Raw genomic sequence first — 21,873 nt, 5'->3', positions numbered from 1 at the left:
AATTTATGAATGTCTATCTTCTTAAATTTATGACAGTTCCTGATGAATCTGGCAACTGCTCCATTTCTGCTTCTCAAAAGTGAGATGCTAACCTAAATACTGAATGCTTAAAATTTCTATACCAGTGATCACATGATGTCCAGAGAGGCAGATTACGTCACTGGGTTTGAGGACCCTAATTCATCTATGCAGATAATTAATTCATTCATTAATTTTATTTTCCCAGCCAGTCTACCCTTCCCTGTCCTCTTGAGGTGAAGGCCATACCTTGAACAAGTGAAATTATTGTTGTTGTGGTCTTCAGTCCAGAGACTGGTTTGATGCAACCCTCCATGCTACTCTATCCTGTGCCAGCTTCTTAATTTCCAAGTATCTACTGCAACCTACATCCTTCTGAATATGCTTAGTGTATTCATCTCTTGGTCTCCCTCTATGATTTTTACCTTCCATGCTGCCCTCCGGTACTAAATTGGTTATCCTTTGATGACTCGGAACTTGTCCTACCAACCAATCCCTTCTTCTACTCAAGTTGTGCCACAATTTTCTTTTCTCCCCAATTCTATTCAGTACCTCATTATTTACATGATCTATCCATCTAACCTTCAGCATTCTTATGTGCTGCCTATTTTTGAAAAAGACCTTGATGGCCGAAAGTGTATGTCGCGATAGTCTTTGTCTTGTGCCTATCTGTGACTCAGCATCTCCACTATGTGGTGAGTAGCAACTTTCCTTTCCATAATATTGTTAAAAGGTAAGCTACAGTAATTTAAAGATTCCGTTTAATAGCAAAAGGATATGAAGCCTGAAATTCAAACACGATTGCAGTGGTGCCCATCCATTCTACAATATGTACATTTCCCCAATACAATATGATAATGCACTTGACATGTAAATACACGAAGTAGCATTACAATATGTAGACGATGCGCAGGCGTAGCAGGAGCTCAGACACACACGTAAGCAAACTCAGCACATGTGCAGAAACAGTTCAATCCAACATGCCACTTAGCGCACCGGATGCAACACAATCTGGGCATCTAGATGCCAAATAAGCTATATTCTGGATATTTTAATGTAAGTTAATTACTATTAAAATGAAGTAGTCTACACTGTAAGGATAAAACTGATACAGTAACGAGGTTTAAAATGAAAGAAAATGTACAGACTATGAAAGAATAACCAACTACAGAAACCTGTTTACACACTACCCTACTATTTATAGCATATACCAATTTACACGATAGTTACACACACAATGAATAAAACACTGTAAGGAAGGTATCTAAATACAACGAAAGAAAGAATTATTATAAGAGTACGGTCACATTCTGAACAAAATATGAAAGATAACGAGGTTGTTCCCGCCTACAACATTTATTAATTGCAGGTGTAATTGTAGTACGAAAATGGAAGGGCTGAAAAAGTCGAAAAGGTGGACACCATCCAAATATTTGCACTCTTATAAAGGATTGGTTTTGAGAATTAAAAAGGAGTTGTTCAATTTACACATCCACGTACTTAGAACAGAACGATATGTTATGCGAAGAGAAAAATAATACGTTACTTAGCCATGGAGTGACTACGTTCTTAGTTTGTGAGTTATTATTTAATTTCTTTTCCAGGTAATGACGCAAGGACACACCATGGTAAATGAAGGAAGGAGACTTTAGGTAGCTGGTATCACACTAAATGGGCCAAATCACAATATGAGCAATTATATGTATATGTATATGTATATGAATGGGACAGTGTGAATGGGTGTGTGTATATGCAGCGATTGAAGTACGTAGAATTTTGTTAATTAAATGAAGCTTAGGTCTAGTACTAGCAAGGCAAGAAGGGGTCAGCCTGCATACTGAAAAGCACTACTGACGTCAGAAGCAAATATGAGTATTCATAATGCATTTATATGGGATCATGACTTATCTGAATGTTGTTCTACAATAATTTTTTTGTCACAACTTTTGTAGTGACTTATTTAAGTATATTATTTACACAAGATGGGTATCCTGCAGATACTGATATATGTTAGGCACAAAGAATTATACTCATTACAGATACTTTCAAAAAAGTAATACAAATGACTTACATGACACTGCAATGTCAGAATTCTGCAGCTGGTTCATCAATCACTAAATAAGTAGTTTCACAAAGATACAAAGGAGAGTGCACAGAGCATTTACTCAATTATTCTATAATGTGTAGATGATGGAGTTCAGCAGGAGATTAAAAAAAAATGCTTCTTTACATTCCCTGTCACCATTCCTTATAGATCAGCAAACAAACTTCTAGTAGACTTGAGATAGAAGGGGCCAAGCTTATCCATATTTGCTTGTGTTGGTTGATGTGTAAGGAAGATTTCTTCCCTTTCATTAGTAATGTATATATGCATATTGTCCTTTCAACCCTGAAAAAAATGTTATTCTATTAAAGGTAATATGGAATAAGGTAAAGAGAGTTAGCAAGTGAAGACAATCTGTATGAAACAAGAAGCCTTTAATGGTCAGAGAAAATGCCAAGTATTGTGTGTGTAAAATGTCACAAGATGATGTCACATGCACCCCCAGGGTGAAAGTAAAATCTCAAAACGACATTCAGTGGTACTGAAATGTTGTTTTCTGCACAAGTTGTAAATGTTAAAATGAATATAGATGTAAATATGTATAAATTGTACCGTATATGTACTAGATGTGTCAGCAACACTTAGATATAGGCTTACACACACTTAGGTTAAAGCACAACTGCTGAACTGTAATGCTTATGTTGTATATATTATGTGGATACATATATGTACTTACAAAACAGATGTCAAGAGGAACTATACAATTATTAAACGCTTGGCATGTGCTGTAAAATGGTTACATTTGCATCTGTTACAGTGAGTGAAGGTGTGAGCCCGAAGTTTTCAGTTCATTTGTAGTGGCGAGGGATGCTAGACTTCACTACAAGGGAGCATATAAAATGAAAATATTTATGGACTTACCTGAAATTTGGCGAGACCTCAATGTGATTCTGAATGTATGGGCTGGCTTTGGACATCGAAATATGTGATGCACGATGTGGTTCCAGTACTACAGGTCAGAAATGACTAGCCTTTCCGTTGTAGCACTGGAAACTCGCTGTTACGCACTCGGCTATGCACACTATTCTACAGAGCAACTCTATGGCAATTCTGACTACATGAAATTTTACGTTATCTAAAAGCTTGTAAAACACCACGGGCTGCTAGCCATGTTGCACCAGTGGACTCATGAAGTGCACCCACAACAAACATTGCTTCACATGTGAGAGCGTAGCCCTGCACGTGGCATGTAGTGGTTACTCCGCAATACTGGAGCCACAGATTCTAACTCGCATGCCTCTTGTCATAGCATTCACTAGGAAAATTAAACTTTCAGAATATGAAAATAAAATTGTAAAATAAGAGGGTATACATTCAAATAAGGCTGTCCATCAATAAAGGTATTTTAAGCCCTGGTCAGGCCAAAAATACAATATAAATTATAACTGAAAATAAATTTTAATATATTAGAACTTTATGTAGAATGGATCCTTTTTTCACGGTTCAAAAAACTTTTCCAACAGCCATATATTTTGGGTTATGTTATTTTATATATCGAATACTACCAGTTTCGGCAACTCAATATTGCCATCTTCAGGCCCCATACACTTATTTCGTATTAACAAGCTTATCGTGTGGTGCCATTAAACTGGAACTGCGAATACAACCGTTATGCAACTGATTCATATGAAAGGGTCACACCGACTCATGAATCTGTTGCATAACGGCCGGATTCACGGTTCCAGTTTAATGGCACCATACGATAAGCTTGTTAATATGAAATAAGCGTATGGGGCCTGAAGATGGCAATACTGAGTTGCCGTAACTCATAGCATTTGGTACATAAAATAAAATAACATAAAATATAAGCCTGTGGGAAAAGTTTTGTGGATCAAGAAATATGTACCAGCCGATGTCACCTGGCCATAATGCACTGACAGAGAGCTAGTGTAAACTGTCGGTCAAGTAATCGTGGATCACGTCTGCACACGGTGGGGGTGAGGGTTGTGCAGATGTATTGGAACTTATGCTGGTTTATCTATATGGGTATATGTTTCATTTTTATCTGTTTATTTTATCCATTCATTTGCCTGAGTAGTTTACATCAGATATTATAACACGGTATATCCACAGCAATCAAGCCTGTGGAACTAGTGAGAAAAGATGAAGAACATTGATTTTCTTATATCTGTAAAGAACTCCTATTAGATGTTCATCGATCTTGCCAGTCCATGATAGAGGATGTGGACTTCTGTTTAGTTCACTAATAACGTGAAATACATTAACTCTTATAGTACAAAGTCAACTTCATTTACTAGTTCCTTACTTCATCTGATCTATTGCTGGTATTTGTAATACTTTGGAGAAGCACGAAACTTAGGCAGAGCAATCTGGATGCCGTAACATTGTCTTCAATGAAGAAGAAGTGGTAAATAACATAAAAGACTCGAAGAACTATCATTTAATAATTCAATATTATACGTTACAGATTTTTTGTGTACACGAAAAATGTTAGTATCACTGTGGGTAAATTATCTGACACACACACACACACACTCTGGAGCGAATTCATCACTGTTGTATCTGTTGTGCGGCCCCAGCGAATTTCCATTGTAATATTTATTCTAAATATTATTATTTTATCAGTAGATCTCCTTCCTCTCCTCCTCCCTCCAACAGGTTGTGGTAGGAACTGAAATCTCCAAGTAGGAGAAAATGGATGGGGTGGGTGGAAGGGAGTTGAGATATTTAAATGTGGCGCTGCAAGACCCACAAGTAGGAGGGCCTGCCTCCCTCATGGGCTAATTTTATTGCACGAGTACTAGAGGTCAGACACTGAGGGAATGGACAGAGTAAGTAACCGAGGTACTGACGATCTAGTCTCAGTAGTGGCACAATTTGATACCACTGGGACAGGATGTAAGTGATGGTACATTTTCTGGTTTCCAAATATTACAGATAATTGAAGGCCTTTAGAAACTGTGATTTACGTTCTTCAATTAAAGTAGCACACTTTGGAGATTGGAGGAGTGTGGTGATGTGTCTGCAAATGACACAGAATGGTGATTGGTCACATGTTGAGTTTTCGAACAGCTGACCAGTTCCTACAAATTCATGGAACAAATGTACCCGAAGTATAGTCGTGGATGACTTCATATTTCTCAGTAAATGAAGCTCGCTCAGAATATAGGACAAATATTCTGGCTCCAACTTTGTTGTAAGTCAAGCAAATATGTACACAAACTGCAGAGTGGCCCCTCGCTTCTTCAGGTTTTTGTAATTCCTCATCCACCCCTGCAGCCATTAGTCCTTGTGACAAAATTACACCCTGTATCATGTTCAGGCTCTTAGAGGTGTTATGGTAATAGGAATGTCACCAAGTTTCTCATATGTAAATAACATTTGTGACTGGGTAGGAGTTGCTGTTTTAATTACGATAGAACCACTTTGTAGTTTACTGACAGAATAAATTTTTCCAAATACATTTTCAATATTCTCTATAAAGACTGCAGACTTAATAGATAAAAATGACGCTCGAACAGTTAGGGTGCAAACCGGGAAGTGAGGGGACCAAGTTTCTACACTTCACTTGATTTTACTATCCTCTCACTGTGTGGCCAAAGCACGAATGTTCTCAGTGTCATAACAATCTGCATTGAATGATCGAGGTCTGTCTGTAGAGACTGTCAGAAGCTCACAGTCACTCGATGATAACTTTGGCCTTCTTACTGCACGAGATATCTGCTATGGAGCGACCTGCTCTGAATCAGGGCTTATCGCATCGGCACAGTCCAATCAGAGCAGTGACCACACGGCTCGATGGCAACTGCTCGGAGTCCACATGCGCCCAAATGGGCAAGCACCAACTCTAGCATGTGCAGGGAGGTAACAACTCCAGTGTCAATAATGGTTCGTTACCTTGTAGTCACAGGACTGCCACTGTACAGGTACCTGAAGAACTGGCATGGAGTGGCTACTGTGTTGAGCATTGAGCAATCTTCCCTGTCACGAACTGCACTTTTGTAAAAACTGAATTGGAGGTCAAATCCACATGCTGGGGACTAAACATGAGTAAACCCAAATACTTGTGAGAAAAACAATAATCCGTGTCTTTATAGGACTGGTTGTCAATGTCAATAAAATAATGCAACTATGGATGAGGGTACCTTCAAAATACAAGTAGTGCATATTTAATTGGCTAGGAATGTTTAAGAATATATAGGTTTTCTGAGAATAGTAATTATCATTGCTAATTGTAGACATACCTGTAAAACATTTTCTTGAAATATATTTGGAGTGCCAAATGCTTGAACAAAGAAATAACATGTCTTACATGTGCCCTCATCTTGCTAACAATAGAAATTATATATACATTGGCTGTTTATGATACAACAATGGGTAATACATGCATTCAGCTGGCTTTGAAATAAAAATACACTTTTATTGTACAATGGTAACAGGTAGTGCACTGACGAATCAACAATCCACCAAATTTTGTACAAATTTATGAATGCAGTATGTTAAAATTCCCTGCGTAGGTTCATCACATAATATTCGTGGCATCCAACTTCAGAATGAGCATTGATCTAGCATATAAACACACACGTACTCTTTCATGAACAGCAGAAAGTCTAAAATGAGGACCATTCATTTTGAAAGCAAGGAATAAGTACAGAATACTAATTACCACAATCTCAAACTGTCAAAATGTCAATCCAGGAAAGTTATATTGATACAAGAAGATTAATGTTTTCATGGCACTTTTCAGCGGAATCACTCACGCAAGTAAATGCAATTACTGTAAGAAAAAAATCAACAGTGATACAAAGAGTGGAAAATAAATCTAGACTATTAGTCACAGCAAAAAATGATACAGACATCTACAAAAATTACTTGAGCAAAGGAAACAGTGAAATTTTACAATACAACAAGAAGAAAGCAATTCTTAAACATTTACTACAAAAGCAGCAGCACCACATGTTTTTCAATACGTCCTTGAGAAATTTTTAGATATCTGTGAAAAAATATTCACACAAGTTTGATATCACAAGATATTGTGCTATCAGAAATCATCACCTTCTTCAATCTTTTTTGCTCCTTCAACAGATTTTACAGCTGGGTTGCCATTTTAAGTTTCCTTTATCCGAAAATAAATCACAGAAAACTTGGTTCAGTACACTGAAAATAGACCTAGATACTATACAACCCACTGAATGACACAGAATAATACATATTTTTCCTTACAAAGCTGCCACTATTTCCTACATCCTAACCACATACATAAAAAAATACAAGTCTTTTAATGTATTCAATTCCTGTTGATTTTCCTTGCAGGTATGCAGCAATTACTAATGAACATCAGACATGCCTCTTTTTGAGTTAATCAGCTCTTATTTATAACTGTTAACATTTCACAGCACCAATAAGTTGGCATTATCGCAGGTGTTTTCACTAAGCAAGTACAACAAAGTTTGGATATTTTTCCACCACCGATCAAAGTTTTGTCAGTGTAAATCAATGAGTGAACCACTTTAACAACCCACTTTATCACCACCATCTACTTTCACATGATTTTTTGTTTCCTTATATTTGTAAGTATGTTATATGCTGTATGTAGAAACTAACCATGTTTCCATCAGACACTGCACTTTCTCTGAGCAGCAGCTGCTTTGAGGTTTCTTCATGTTAGGACAGATTAGGGAAGTTTTTCTCTTTTCAAGGAGATTTATCATAAGGTAAATGACAAAGACAAAACTTCCGAATGGCTGTGGTGCTCTCTGGTAGTTATTCACATCTTGGAAGCCTGTTAATGTCGGCAATGAACAAAAACAAAATCTGAACAGGCATCGAAGGTCCTGCGGTACTGACCGTCCGCCATGTCATATTCAGCTGGGGACCCATCCAAGAACTAGTCCAGTCCGACATTGCTTAACTTTGGTAATCTGACAGAAACCAGTATTGCCATTGTTGCAAGGCCAGCACCACATAAATCAAATTATATGGCAATGACACTAAGTATACTTGCCATTATCAGCCAACAGAAGTGTATGCTATAAAATAGGTATGATGGTAGCTGTGGTGCATGTGACAGTTGTTGAGAACATGTAAAAATATTATTTATGTAACTAGAATGTATGTGTCTTATTTACCAATAGCATGTTAAGTGTACAAATCACTGAAAGAATAAATTTTTAAGCTGTTGCACAATCTAGACATTAAGCATTTCTCATTATTTATAGCAAAAACATTCTGTCATACTGTTTACTACACACTCGATGATAGGCGTAAGTAATAATGTTTATTTAGTTTGTGTTCTGAAAGTATTTTTTCTTTCCAATATTTTATAAAAGATTGAGCAGGCTCTGAATGATTCCTGCAGAAAAACATTGGCGCTGTTAATAATCAATACCACTGATACTAATTTTGGGGAACATCACAAACTGTGAAGCAATATTGTTTATAGAATTAATAATTTTATGAGAAGCTTATGGCCTGGGAAAGGAATTTATTACGCAGGAGAATCTGGTTCACTAAGTGCAGAATGGTCTGCTTCATCTGTGTCAGTGACACCCATACAATTCGTAGATACAGAGATAAAAGGCCAAGAAATTTTTCAACAGACCATTTTAAAGCGGCAAACATTTACACTACACAGTAAATAAAATTTAATGAACACTCAAAATTCTTCCATGAGTAAATCAATAAAAATGTTCTCACAAACAAGACAGGTGCCGAAACAATTTTTTTTTAATTAAAAAAAAAGACATTTGCATATTTTTAAAGAAAACATCTTTCTATTTGAATATGGAAGATTTATAACACAAAGAAATAGAAATCAGACTGGCTCTATTTTCATATTGTCTAAGAGTAATGACAGTAATTTTTTATTTTGGAAATTTCAAGAACACTTACAAGATGAGTAAAGTAGCCACTCACACTGACAGAGAGTCACAGTATCTATTTGCAGTACAATCCTACATATCTGATGCTGTCAGAAGGTCATATGGAGATGGACAGGATCTTACAATAATACAAAATAAATAGTGCAAATACAGCTGTAAGCTGGAGCACGCCGAAGGATAAAGATTGATCAAATTAAACAAGTTCATGCGGCCAGTTTAAAAACATGGTAACTTTCTCCAATGAGAGAAAACATTGTGCTTACTAGAGCAGTAACCTAAAGAAAACTCGTTAATTATACAAACTGGATAGAATGCCATTCACCACAAGAATGCATTAAGCATCAGACATACACATGACACCGCGCACTGTCATCTCCAGACACTACTGTGTGTGTGTGTGTGTGTGTGTGTGTGTGTGTGTGTGTGTGTGTGTGTGTGTGTGTGTGCGCGCGCGCACATGAGTCCCAAGTCCCATCTGATGACTTCGTCTGGAAGCTAGCATTTTCCAAAAGATTACTTTTAAATGTGCCCATAAACTACTCAATGCCTCCCCTGTGTGGTGAGTATATCCTATCCATATTGTTATCTCATTTTGGGCTTTCCATTCTTTCACAACATTATTATTTCAGTATGCAACACAAATAACTTTACTGATCTTGGATTGTCAATACACTTATCATCTTAGCACATCAACAGCAACAGTAGCAATAACCTGACAATTGAGCTTGAGAATAAGGCATACAACACAGTTTCTCATAAGAAGTCATAACAAGTACAGCTTGATAATGATAGCATTCAAGTTACTAAACTGTATATTTTTATTCTTAATTGTTTCTTGTGATCGTCAATATGCACAAAGAAGGAACCTGCTACGAATTTTACATATATTCATAAAATGTCATCTTTTGGGAAGAAACAGCAAACTGTTCTTACACAGTTCCTCCAAAAGAACACTACATAATGCTCTTTGATGCCAAAAGCTCAGAACGAATCTAATTTACAACATTAACAAGCCTCTCCTGAAGTGGAATAGCATATCTTGGGTTTTCACTGTCACTGTAGATTCAATTACACGGCTATAAAATTGGTCTATTTATATAAAAATTTTCATGTGAAAATGATGGTTTCATATGAGTGCTCATCAGCTTTGCACACAGACACACGAAAAATCACAAAGACAGGTCACTGTTGGGATACGCATCATACCTTCTGCTTACACCTTTGCTAAATGTAAGGCCAGATTCTGAATAAAACAAGGAACAATTCTCAAGTATACAGGGCAATTTTTAAAAGTAAATACAAAATGTGTTACCTATCTGTCAAACCCCCCTATTTACAGGTCCTTACCAGGCTCAAATTAGTGGACAATGTCCACATGCTTATACATCTGTGTGTGACGAACAGTCTTCTCAATACTCTGTTGAATCTTCAGTAGTCCAGAGCCCATTCATTTTCTTGCAAAAATCCATCAACAACTTCTTTCATGGCAAAATTTGGGATCAGCTGGTCTTGGGTCAATTTTACCCTCGTAACTGGGTCAAAATGGCCAACTCTCTGCAAAAGATATACTAACTGTGAGATTGAGTCCATGTGATATGAGAAATTTAAGATAACACCAATAACACAAAAGCAGTGATTAGTCTGTTTCCTTCTACAGAGAAATAGAAATGAGTACCTGGAAGTAGAGATCAAAACATTTGAAAAGTAAGCCTTGACAACATTACACATACAAACCTGAGAAAGTTGTAACATTAAGGAATTACCAGAAAAGCACAACCGTATCCCATATATAATGGGTACTAGGAAAAAACCCGCAATACACCCTACTTTATTTAATCTCTTCAAAATAATCAGTTAAGTCAATACATCTTTTTAAAGTGATTTTTAGAACTCACAAGACTGCTCGGTAATATTCTGGATGAGACGAAAAGGGAATGGCATATTAACACAGTCTGTTAAAACGAAAGTGCAATTATGGTGTTCATTACGAAAGATACATGATAGGATGAAAAAACAACCTTTGTGTGTGGTATACTAAGTGTGTCCTCAAAAAAGAATATTGGTACTTAAGATATCAAGTAAGTAAAAGTCTGTCCGAAAACCTATGGCTGTCATACATGTAGTAATATTCGAAAGGAGTACAAAGACTACCTAGTAGTAAAGGAATAATACAATATTCAGGTTTATCTAATAAATTAAATATGTAAAAAATATTTTATGTGTAGCAACCACTATACACATCAATTGTCATAGTGGTGCATGTGAACGTTTGCACCATCCAGCGAAACTACTGAAGTGAAGTGGTACAATTCTCTTTCTGTATGTTCTTTTGTTGACATGTTTTAGAGTTACCCTTAGCAGCAAAACTTGTCTGGCTTTCCAACTGATCAGCGTTACAATAAAGCTGCATTCAGTGTATTTTCAGTATGCATACCTGAACATTATCTCAAGTATGGGAGCTTTAGGTACAATTATCCCATCAGTGGTGACCCCAATGTGATACACGCCAAAAATACGGGTTCTGCAGAATTGTGAGGAGATGGGCCAACCCTCAGTGTCATGACAGGCCATTCGTCTATCCCCGTTGTGGCAACATAATAGGTACCATTGCTCAGGTGGAGGACAGTTTTTGTTACGCTGGTATCACAGCAGACGCATCAAATTTGTACTTGTAGTGAGCCAATTAGACCAATGTTAGTCTAAGCGTTATAAGTGCAAGAGATTATTACAGATCCAATTTTAGAGAACATCTAAAAAAGATGAAAACAGAACTGATCCATAGAGCTGCGCATCTCGGAAGGACTGGATCAGGCAAGTACTGACACAGGAGGACACTGGCTATCGGAAACCGTCACTGTACCTGTAGCATCTCCTGGGCAAGGTGGACACCGGGACTGTGCCCAACAATCTTCTAGGCACCTTATGGAGCAGCTGGCTGTCGTCGTGAGTAAAGGAGATCATCACTTCGTGAGCAGTGATGCCCTGGAATATGGTGGACCGCATGCAAGAAGCCATCGCTCCGTGCCAGATCAGCGCTGTGTCAGTGACAAGCCGTAAAGCAACCACACATCCTACAGTCTCACGTTGTGATTTTGATGCTGTGTCAAGAAAGGTTGATATGCTGAGCACTCAGACTGGCACATTACTGTAACAAGATGATCCCACACAATACGAGGAAAGTAACTGCAGACAATCTAGGAGCCATTCTGATACCAGACTGTCAATATGTTGGTACCTCAGAAGATCAGGTGGGCAGGCTAAGAAATGCACTAGCCCCTGAGCACATTCAAAAGCTAATGGCGGTCGGTCACAGGTGCCTCCGATTGTCCAAATGCGTTAAGAGACCTGTTTACAACTGACAGAGTATCTACCTGGAAGTATTTAACAGATTCAGGCTCTGACCTCAGTATTCTGCCCAGGATGTCTGTGCATCTGTCAGTGACAAACAATTCTGACATTGTGATGTATGGCATGCAACGAGAAGAATTAAACATAGTGCAGCACTGGCAATTTTCGTGGTATTTCACAGTAGCGGACATCATCAAGGTGATCACTGGAGCAGAGTTTTTGGCATATTACCAACTCTTGCCAGACGTGACCAACGCTTGGTTAGTGGACACTGTTACTTGGGGCCATCAGGAACCACCATAATGCGAGGAACCATGATGTCAAGGTATTACAGGTCGGCAACGAAGAGTTTCTGATCTGGTGCACCACAATAACTCTTACACGGCACTGTACACAACATAGACACCACAGATGGACCACCTGTGTTTTGCAGACCTCAAATGTTAGTGCCACGGTGCCTTGCCATTGCCAAGGCTGAATTTAACACGAAGATGTGAGGTGGTATCGTCAGACCTTCAAATAGCACATGGGAATTTGCCCTGCATTTAATTCCAAAGAAGGGAGGAGCCTGGCACTCATGGGCAATTATTGTGTACTGAATGCCCAGTGCTGTTATTGAGGACCTACAACTATGCACTCCACAGGGTTAAAATGTTCAGTGTACTCGACTGTGCCAAATCCTGAACTCAGATTCCTGTAGCAGGAGGATATACCAAAGACCATAATCATCACACAATTTGGGTTATTTGAGAGCAAATATGTGACATTTGGACTACACAATCAGTGTAAACCTGGCAGCAAATAATCGACTACTCTATCTTGTGTGGGCTGCTGTTTAGCTTGCAGACTTAGATGAAGTGCTTGTGTTTTCCTCATGCAGAGACCAGCACTGTCAACATGTCATGGAGGCTTTCCAGTGTTTAGAACGTTACGGTGTGGTGCTGAACATGGCCAAATGCACGTTTGGACAGACAGAAGATGAATTTCTAGGATACCAAATATCTTCTGCAGGCTCGTCGCCACTGAAGCGTAAAGTCAAAGCCAATTTGCAGCTGTCGACCAGCTACAATTAAACAACAGTAAAGGTACTTAGGTATGCTGAATTTCTATTCATGGCATTTACCACAAGCAGCAGAACAACAGGAACCACCAACAGCAGCACTGGTTGGGCTGAAAGCCAAGAGCAGTTACCCAGTGCAGTGGACCAAGATGATGCATTCAACATTTGATGCAGCAAAACACAGCTTGGCAAAAGCAGCAGTGCTGACACACCCCAAACGCAATGCTGGTGGACATAAGTCAGTCGGCTACCGGCGTGGCTGTTTCAACAATGGGTGAACAATGCACGCAGGAAGTCGTGTATTTTTCTCACAAATTATCACCACAAGAGATGGAGTACCTATGATTGAGAGCTCTTGGCTGTTTATGAAACAATTAAATATTTCAGACCACAGATCAAAGCAAGGGAGTTCATTGTATACACCAATTAGAAGCTAATAACTTAACGCTTCAAGAGGAACCGTACCACCGGCTTTCCACATCAGTGCAATCACACTTGGAATTTATTACCCATTTCAGCATATATACCCATCACATTTTGGGATTTAATAACGTTGTGGTAGACTCTGTCTCGAGTAACCAGCATATCACAACTTGTGCACACTACAGTACTTGTCAAGGATAAAGAAGAGGTTCTGGAGTTACACGCCCTGCTGCACGATGACACCAAAGTCTTGAAGTTGCAACTAGTTTATGCTCCTGGAGAAGGCACTCAGCTATACTGTGAAGTGGCGCACAAACGATCTCGCCCCTTCATACCAGCCATGTTCCAGAGATTAGGGTTCAACAGTTTTCACAATCTCTGTCATCCCAGAGTTCTACCAACATTCCAGTTGGTGTCACAGTGTTTTTTGAGGCCAGGAATGGAACAGACTGCCTAGAATGGACATGAACAAGCCAATTCTAAATTTCCAGCCAAGTGCAGGCACTGGTAGGTTATTATCCATATGCACCCTCACATTTTGCTCACGTTCACCTTAATGTGGTGGGACTGCTTCCCCTTTCGGACGGCCAGTGGTATTTGCTAACTATGACAGACATGTATACACAGTGGCCAGAGTCATTTCTGACTGATAACATATTGGCAGAAACCATAGTCTCTGTGTTAACATCAGCATGGCTAGCAAGGTTTGGCTGTCCATTGCACATAACTGCCTTAGGGGCCAACAGTCTGAATGAGGCTTGATTCCCCAGCTGGTGAAATTCTGTAGCCACATACGATATAAAGCAACAATTTACCATTCAGCCAGCAATGGCACAATTGAGTGACGGCATCAAACACTGAAGTCAGTCCTCGTGTGTCACTGAAGTTCATGGACACCTTCACCTCTGCTTGTTTACGGTGATACACTGTGTCTGCTCAGAGAGTTTGTTGAGTCCGACCCCCTTACAAATGAAACACAGGATCGATCAGAATTGCTGCATTGTTTGAGGGAGCATATCAACCTGATCAATCCTCCCAAGGCCTCCAGGCACAGTTCTTCGTCAACTTCTGTGCACGATGATCATGAGGACTGCTCACATGTAATCCTAAGGACAGACTGTGTCAAACTGCCACTCCCACCTCCATATATTTTACCATATTGAGTTCTATGCACACAGATTCTGGACACCAACCACTGAGCCACTTTACCATGTGCAACCTGCTTGTGGCTTCCAAGAGATGTCACCTATCATGATGCAATTAAGAGCAGTCTGTTGCTGTTTTTGTCCATGAAAATTTCACTAACACTACAGCCTTTGGTAGTGAACACTTCTGTGGGCAGATGCATTGTCCTGGTGTACGAATAATATGTTGGTTTTACTATCTTGACCTGTTCTTTTGTATTTTTCCAACTGTCTTTTACTGTATTTGTCAGTTATCTTCAAATTTAATCTTGCATCCCAGGAAACACTGCTGGCCAACAAAATTTACAAGAGCAGCACTCATCTTGCATAAAGCCTTCTCGTTGGAAGTAAAATAAGCCATATTCTTTCTATGGTGTGAATGACTTCAAACAAACAACACTGTATATTTTACTGAGCTTTTCAATTATTGCTGGAGTTTTGTTATTTTCCTCAGATGGATCAATTTTGAGAGAAGTTCAGCAGCATCTCCAGCTACCACAGGTTTCTTACCTGTTAAAACTACAGAAGTACACTCTTTACAAGCTTTTGATGAATTTCTTTTGGTAATCAATCCTCCAAAACAAAGAATTTTATGATATTTCAGGTTCATCACAGACAAAATTGAAACTTGAACCATTTCACTGCAAGTGTACCATCAAAAGAAAATGCTGATGATTTCAGCATCTCTGTGCCAGGATGAGAACTTTTCAACTTACCCTTACAAACACCCACTCCGTGAACAAAGTGAACATAATATTCGTCAGGCTTATTTCTAAAATTTTATTGGGCCATTTGTAAGGTGCCTCTTACGTGAGGAACACATTTTTACTAGTTTTAATAAATTATTGTGTCTTATTGATGTATTCACAATAGTTAGGAAGTACTGTAGTCCGTAGTCGACCATGAATCGGTGAGCATTTCAGACGCTGGCTGGCTAGATGATGAAGTGACCACAAGTCGCACGTAGTGGGGTGGGGCTTGGCGTTGGACTGTAGCAACAAACGTTAGCCTGGGAAATATACATGACGGGAAGTACCGCCATCTTGGTGCCAAAGTCACCGATTTTGTTTGTTTATATTTAATAATTAAAGTCATTTATGACAACATGAATACTAGGAGGACTCTCTGGATGTTTAAAACTATTTATCATAATTTTGCCTCATTAAAAGTCACACCTGTTCATTAAGAAATGCATATCTTAGAAAGTACAAACTTGATCTGAAATCCACGAACTATGACAAAACTAGTAATAGATATGGACTGCGCACCAAAGCTGGCAGTCAGCGTTAAGAGCTCTTCCTGTCTTGTTCCATGGTAGCCATGCTTTCAGTTACGAGTAGTTAGTGACATGAGTGTTTCATTATTGATGTAATAGCAATAAAAGTGATATTTCGGCATTCTGAATGTTAATTTCGAGTAAATAGATACCCCAAAGTTGATCGACAGCAATTTCAGATAATTAGATTCCACCACCAGAGACATCCAATGCGCCAATGAAGAATCTGCACGGAACGACATTTATGAGAGCTGCACCGTGCACAGGTAGGAGGAAATCCGATGACACGACCCACCAAGGCGGATCAAGGAAGGTCCGACTTACATTTGCAAATTCCAGGTGGAAATGCTGACCAGTTATACTGTACATCACATATAACATCCTCTATGGACTCGCGGATAAGATGAGTAATAACAGTATCATTTAGAAGTGAGGAAATCTTGCATTTGGTATCCCTTGCAACGGAATAAAACTGCGTGGGAGGAAGAGCATTAAGAAGACAGTTGCCATATCTTGCAATTGGCATCCATTTAGGTGGAATAAAGCTGTGTGAGAGGAAGAGCATTAACAAGACAGATGCCAAGTTTACACTTGGCACCCATCACGTCGGATAAAACTGTGTGGGCAGGAGAATACTATCAAGAAGATTATTATTGACGATACCAAATCTGCATTCGAGAGGGCCAACTTGTAAAAAGTGTTACAAACAGCAAGTGATAATGATTTCAAGTGACTGAAATGGAAGCAGGAAGTGAATAGTGAATGTACAACGGGTAGAGGGTAGCAACGTTAAAAGTGAACGGTACGCGTCGTGGAGTGTGAAATTGTTGTCGAGAAACACAATAAAGTCTTGTTGTGGAAAAATCGCATCTAACGATTATGAACATTTCGCGGTCGCGAGTGGAATGATCGATCGTAGGGAAGACATTTAGCAAAAGGAGGCGGCAGCAACAGACGTTGCAAGGATCAGCCCAGATACAGAGGAGGCAGCAGCGCGCGGTGGGCAGATCAAAGGAGTGACATAACAGGGGTGCGTGCGCCAGAGGTGCGCTCGCCGCAGTTCTATGCTCGGGCGCAGCGGACAAGCCAGCCTCAAATTAATGCCACGGCTGGAGAACAACGAAATTTACCTAACATAAGTCGAACTTCAAACATTCTAGAGGTGATAGATTTGAGATTCGGGTGCAGAAGGGTATGTTGTTGAGAAATGGAAAAAACGTTAAAATGAGTGACTTACGGAAAACATAGATCAAAATATCGCCCAAGCCAACGCAAATTTAGTGGAGAGTAGTGATGAATTGTTAACACTTCCTAGGTCTAAAGAGTGACCGGAAAGTGAAATGGTTAATGTAGTAGGGAATAATGAGCACGGAAAGATGGTAGAAACTTTAGAAATGGCAGAAACAGGGGCTTTGTCTCCCACTGGAAACGTTGTTAGAGAGGGTGCAAATACAGTACCAGAGGTGAAGAAATGGGCATCAGGGAAATGTTGATAGCTATAATGAATGGTAACAAAGCGTTGAGTATGAAAATAGAAGAAATTAAGAAAAATACTAATAGGCTACATGAGTATATAAAAAATGCCGACAATAAATTCACCAAAATAGAGGGAAGGATATCAACAATAGTAAAAGAGCGGAAAAGGGTAGCAAGTGATTTGTAAAAGAGGATAACCACAAGTGAGACTGCAAACCACAAGTGAGACTGCAATAGTGCATCACAGTAGAGATATCAGTAAACGTAAACAAAGTATCACAACTTTCGATAAGTATGTTACTATGGAGATTAAAAAGCAAAAAGGGGAAATATCCAAAGTAAATGAGAGGGTGGGGAAAGTAAAGTCAGAATTGTCGGATTTGGTAGAGAATAATACTAAAGAGATATCTGACAGGGTAGCTAGTATTCAGTAAGAAGTCAGTGTTTTTACAAACAGGTGCACTGATATCTTTGCTGAAAAGGTAGAAAATAAATTAGATGTTAAATTTAAAAATCTAATGAAAACAGGTAATGATGGTGGAAAAATTAATAATGAGGATCACTCTCTAAGGGTGTGTACTTTCCATAATTTTGATGCGAAAGGGAAGATACATCCCAAAGCATTTATAAAGCAATTTGAAGGGGTTTTGCCAGAAAATTGGGAAGACAGAAGAAAAATATGTTGTATCACTAGCAGAATGGAAGGGGACGCTCTGTCATGGGGAATGAGAGCAGGAGAAGCGTGCCAAACTTATGACGATTTTATTAAGAAATTTTTGGACAAATATTGGTCTAAAAGTACACAAGGTAATGTACGTAATAGTATCTTTCAAGAGGGAGAAATTTTCTTGGGAGTGGGTACGATAGTGACAAAGATTATTTCCGGAGTGTCTGTGAAATAAATTTGTATTTAGATAATCCACTGAGTGAGGAGGATCTTATTGCAGTAGTGTTGGTGAAACTGCCGATATCTGTGCAAGAAAAGCTGATAGGCGCACCTATAAAGAAAACTGAGGACATATTACAAGCACTTGATCAATTAGATGCTTCATCAGGGGAAGAAACATCCAGTAATGGCTGGAGAGGTGTAAATTGGAGGTCAAGAGAAAATGAGAACTGGAGAGAGCGTAACAGGAATCACAATAACATGAAGTATAACGAGAGGCGTGATAATGGGCATAACAGATGTGGTAGAGGAGGCTGGAACCGAGGAGGTTCGAACAGCCATGGTAATAGACGGTACAAAAAACAGGGAAAGAGATACGAGGGTGACAGGACCGAAAGTGCTCCCAAAAGAGGAATTACTGAGCAGGAAAACTAGAGGGGAGTTTGTGTGGGGTCTGAGCACGGACTCAAATGAACAGTGAACCTATACAGATCAAAAGGGTAATAAAAGAGGATTGGTGTGATATTAAAGAAACTCTTTTAGAGGAAGATGAAATGATGAGTAATGGTTCAAATGGCTCTGAGCACTATGGGACTTAACATCTCAGTCATCAGTCCCATAGAACTTAGAACTACTTAAATCTATCACACACATCCATGTCCGAGGCAGGATTCGAACCTGCGACCGCAGCGGTCCCGCGGTTCCAGACTGAAGCACCTAGAACCGCTTGGCCACCAGCGACTGCCAATGGTGAGTAAGGAAGGGTATCAACCGATAATCGATGTGGATATTAATGGTATCGAAGCAGTAGCAGTCACTGATATAGGTTGTGAGTTGTGCGCCATAGCAGAGAGGCTTTATGACCGAATAAGAGACCAGGAAGAGGTACCTATGTTACTGTTACAAGGAGTTAGATTCGTGGGTGCAGTAGGAGAAAAAAGTAAGGTAATAAAAAAACCGAGTGTTATTGGAAGTGAGATTTCAAGGAATTGTATTAGAAGTTAATGTTTAAGTGGTACCTGACCTTTGCGCAGGGCTTATATTAGGGATGGATTTATTGGTAGACCATGCAGCTGTTGTAGATTTAGAAAGGGTAGTGTGGTCTTGACGGTAAATGGTACTAGAAACGAGTTTTAGTTTTGCAGGGCCATTCAAGCTAAAGAGAAGGCGCAGGGAAAATTCTACCTGAAAATAATGCTTGAGTGTTTCCAATGGGAAGCAGATTCGAAGGGGAGTGACTGTAGGAAAAAAAGAGACGAGAGACAGATGAAGCAGAATGGTCAGTAGAAGATATCAAAGCAAAATTATATCAATGATATAGACTGAGGTGCAAAAAAAGAACTAGGAGAGTTGCTGGTAAAGTATCAGAAAGTATTTTCAAATAGACCTGGGTTAATGAAAGGAGAACCTTATGAGTTTAAAGTCAAACCGCGCCAACCATTCAAACTGAAACCCCATGTGACTCTAGAAGAAAAACGGGAGTTAGTGTTAAGCAGGATGAAAGCAAAAGGGGCTTATCGGAAGGTAAGGCACGATAGGAATATTATACCAAGGAATATGTAGTGGGAGAGCTCACAGGAAATCATTCAAAATTGACGCTGAAATAAAGAAATTTTATGAGATTTTTGAAGGTCCTTATATGGTAAGTATGGTACCACACCCTAATGTCATGGAAGTGGCTCAACCTGAGTTGAAAGTAGTCAGAGGAATTTACAACATAGTGGATGTAAAACGATATCGTGGTAGTTAGGGGGGAAACCTCATAAGTTGACGAGAATGAATAGTAGGTGCCAGGCAGATATCTCTTTAGCGAAAAGAGAGAGAGAGAGAGAGAGAGAGAGAGAGAGAGAGAGAGAGAGAGAGAGCAACTAACTTATTTGTGTATTAAATATAGAAAGACATGATAATATGGAAAAAAATCTGTAATAAACATAAGGGAAATGAGGAAATCATAATATTTACTTTGAGAGTAGGTCAGTAGGTGAATGACCCAGTGTCGATGAATGAGAGGCGGGGTGTTACATAATGCGAGGCACCGGTTGGTTTTAATGAGCTATTCTCTGACCAGTACAGCTGATGGGTCAGTGCCCTAGCGTCTGAGAGTGATGTCATGAGAGTGTGTCTATGACTTTGTTTACAAACGATGGCTTACATACTGACACAGTGGTGTTCAGCAGGATGAACTGTAATGAAATGTGGTACATAAATCTTAGTATTATTATTGCTTTATAGCTTTGTTTTTTGATTCTCCAGGAACTGTAGTAAACTATTATTGTATTCTTCTGCCTAAAGTAGTCTTTTTCTGTTTCATGCACAATTGTAATTTTACTGATGAATGATGAGACATAATGTGGACAGCCTTGTAAGCTGACCAAGGAATCTGGGAAACCTATCCAAAGCAATATCAACTAAAAGGGAAGAGCTGATAATGGCTGTTGCTTCTGGATCCCAGCAGAACCAGCGAATCGAAGAACCCTAACTTTGGGATTACAGTGAATACTGGTTCGAAAGAAAGCCATCAGTGTTCAGTGGTGTAGTGGACAGCCTGGTGCTGTAAAATAGGGCATATTTGCTGTGTCTCTAAGTGTGCTGAAGATACAGCTTACCATCAACGTATATAGTGGTCCGTTTGAATGAAAGAAAAAACGCTCTTGGTAACTTTTTGAAAAGCGGCGATACGGCTAATACGAAAATCGAGCATCTTATTTAGTGTTGAGGTGACGTATTCTTCGACAGGAGTCACGAATTACTGAAAAAGTCACTACATAAAATGTATATCTAATGTTTTGTAAACTGAATTGTATAACAAATTGTCTTGTATCTTGGTTATTCATTTTGTATGGGTGTTATTTGGGAAATGTTTATACTCTTTTCACTATTTCAATTATTCATTTATTTATTGTGCTTTATCTAAAAGTATAGGTGTTCATAACGAGAGCATGGGAATAAATATTCTAATAATATGGCAACATAAAAGAGCAATAATATGGAACGATTAGTAATTTTATAATTAAAATTTTAAAAAATTAAAAGAAAAAAAGAAATACCGAGTTAATGGAAAAGTTAAGGATCTCAATAGAAGGCAGATGACCAAAATGTAAAGGCTACTCCTAGAATATTGCAATACTGCTTTTTTGTTATTTCCAAAATTGCGCTTTTGTCTCACGAAAAAGCACAGTTTTGGAAAGAAACAAAGGAGGGAATATGTAAGGTGCCTCTTACATGAGGAAGACATTTTTACCAGTTTTAATAAATT

General features: G+C 38.9%; 1 protein-coding gene across 3 annotated transcripts in view; it reads right to left on the bottom strand.

The window, feature by feature from the left end:
• Nucleotides 1-974: 974 nt before the first annotated feature.
• Nucleotides 975-21,873, bottom strand: part of LOC126336264 (E3 ubiquitin-protein ligase CHIP) — a 150,771-nt gene continuing 129,872 nt past the window's right edge. Inside the window, exons 7-8 of one of the 3 annotated variants that reach the window (XR_007564935.1) lie at nucleotides 10,312-10,518; nucleotides 975-2,407 (exon numbers count right to left, since the gene is read on the bottom strand). Coding sequence is in view for 1 of the 3 variants with exons in the window: in XM_049999763.1 (XP_049855720.1) it covers nucleotides 10,393-10,518 (126 nt within the window). In the remaining 2 variants the exon portion in view is untranslated. Of the gene's footprint in view, nucleotides 2,408-4,111; nucleotides 10,519-21,873 lie in introns of those variants that run through there. The other 2 variants (XR_007564934.1, XM_049999763.1) reach the window with 2 other exon arrangements.

This window comes from Schistocerca gregaria, chromosome 2, assembly GCF_023897955.1.
Source record: "Schistocerca gregaria isolate iqSchGreg1 chromosome 2, iqSchGreg1.2, whole genome shotgun sequence".
In the NCBI taxonomy this organism is placed as follows: domain Eukaryota; kingdom Metazoa; phylum Arthropoda; class Insecta; order Orthoptera; family Acrididae; genus Schistocerca; species Schistocerca gregaria.
The sequence above is the reverse complement of the archived record's forward strand: the minus strand, read 5'-3'. Positions and strand labels throughout refer to the sequence as shown.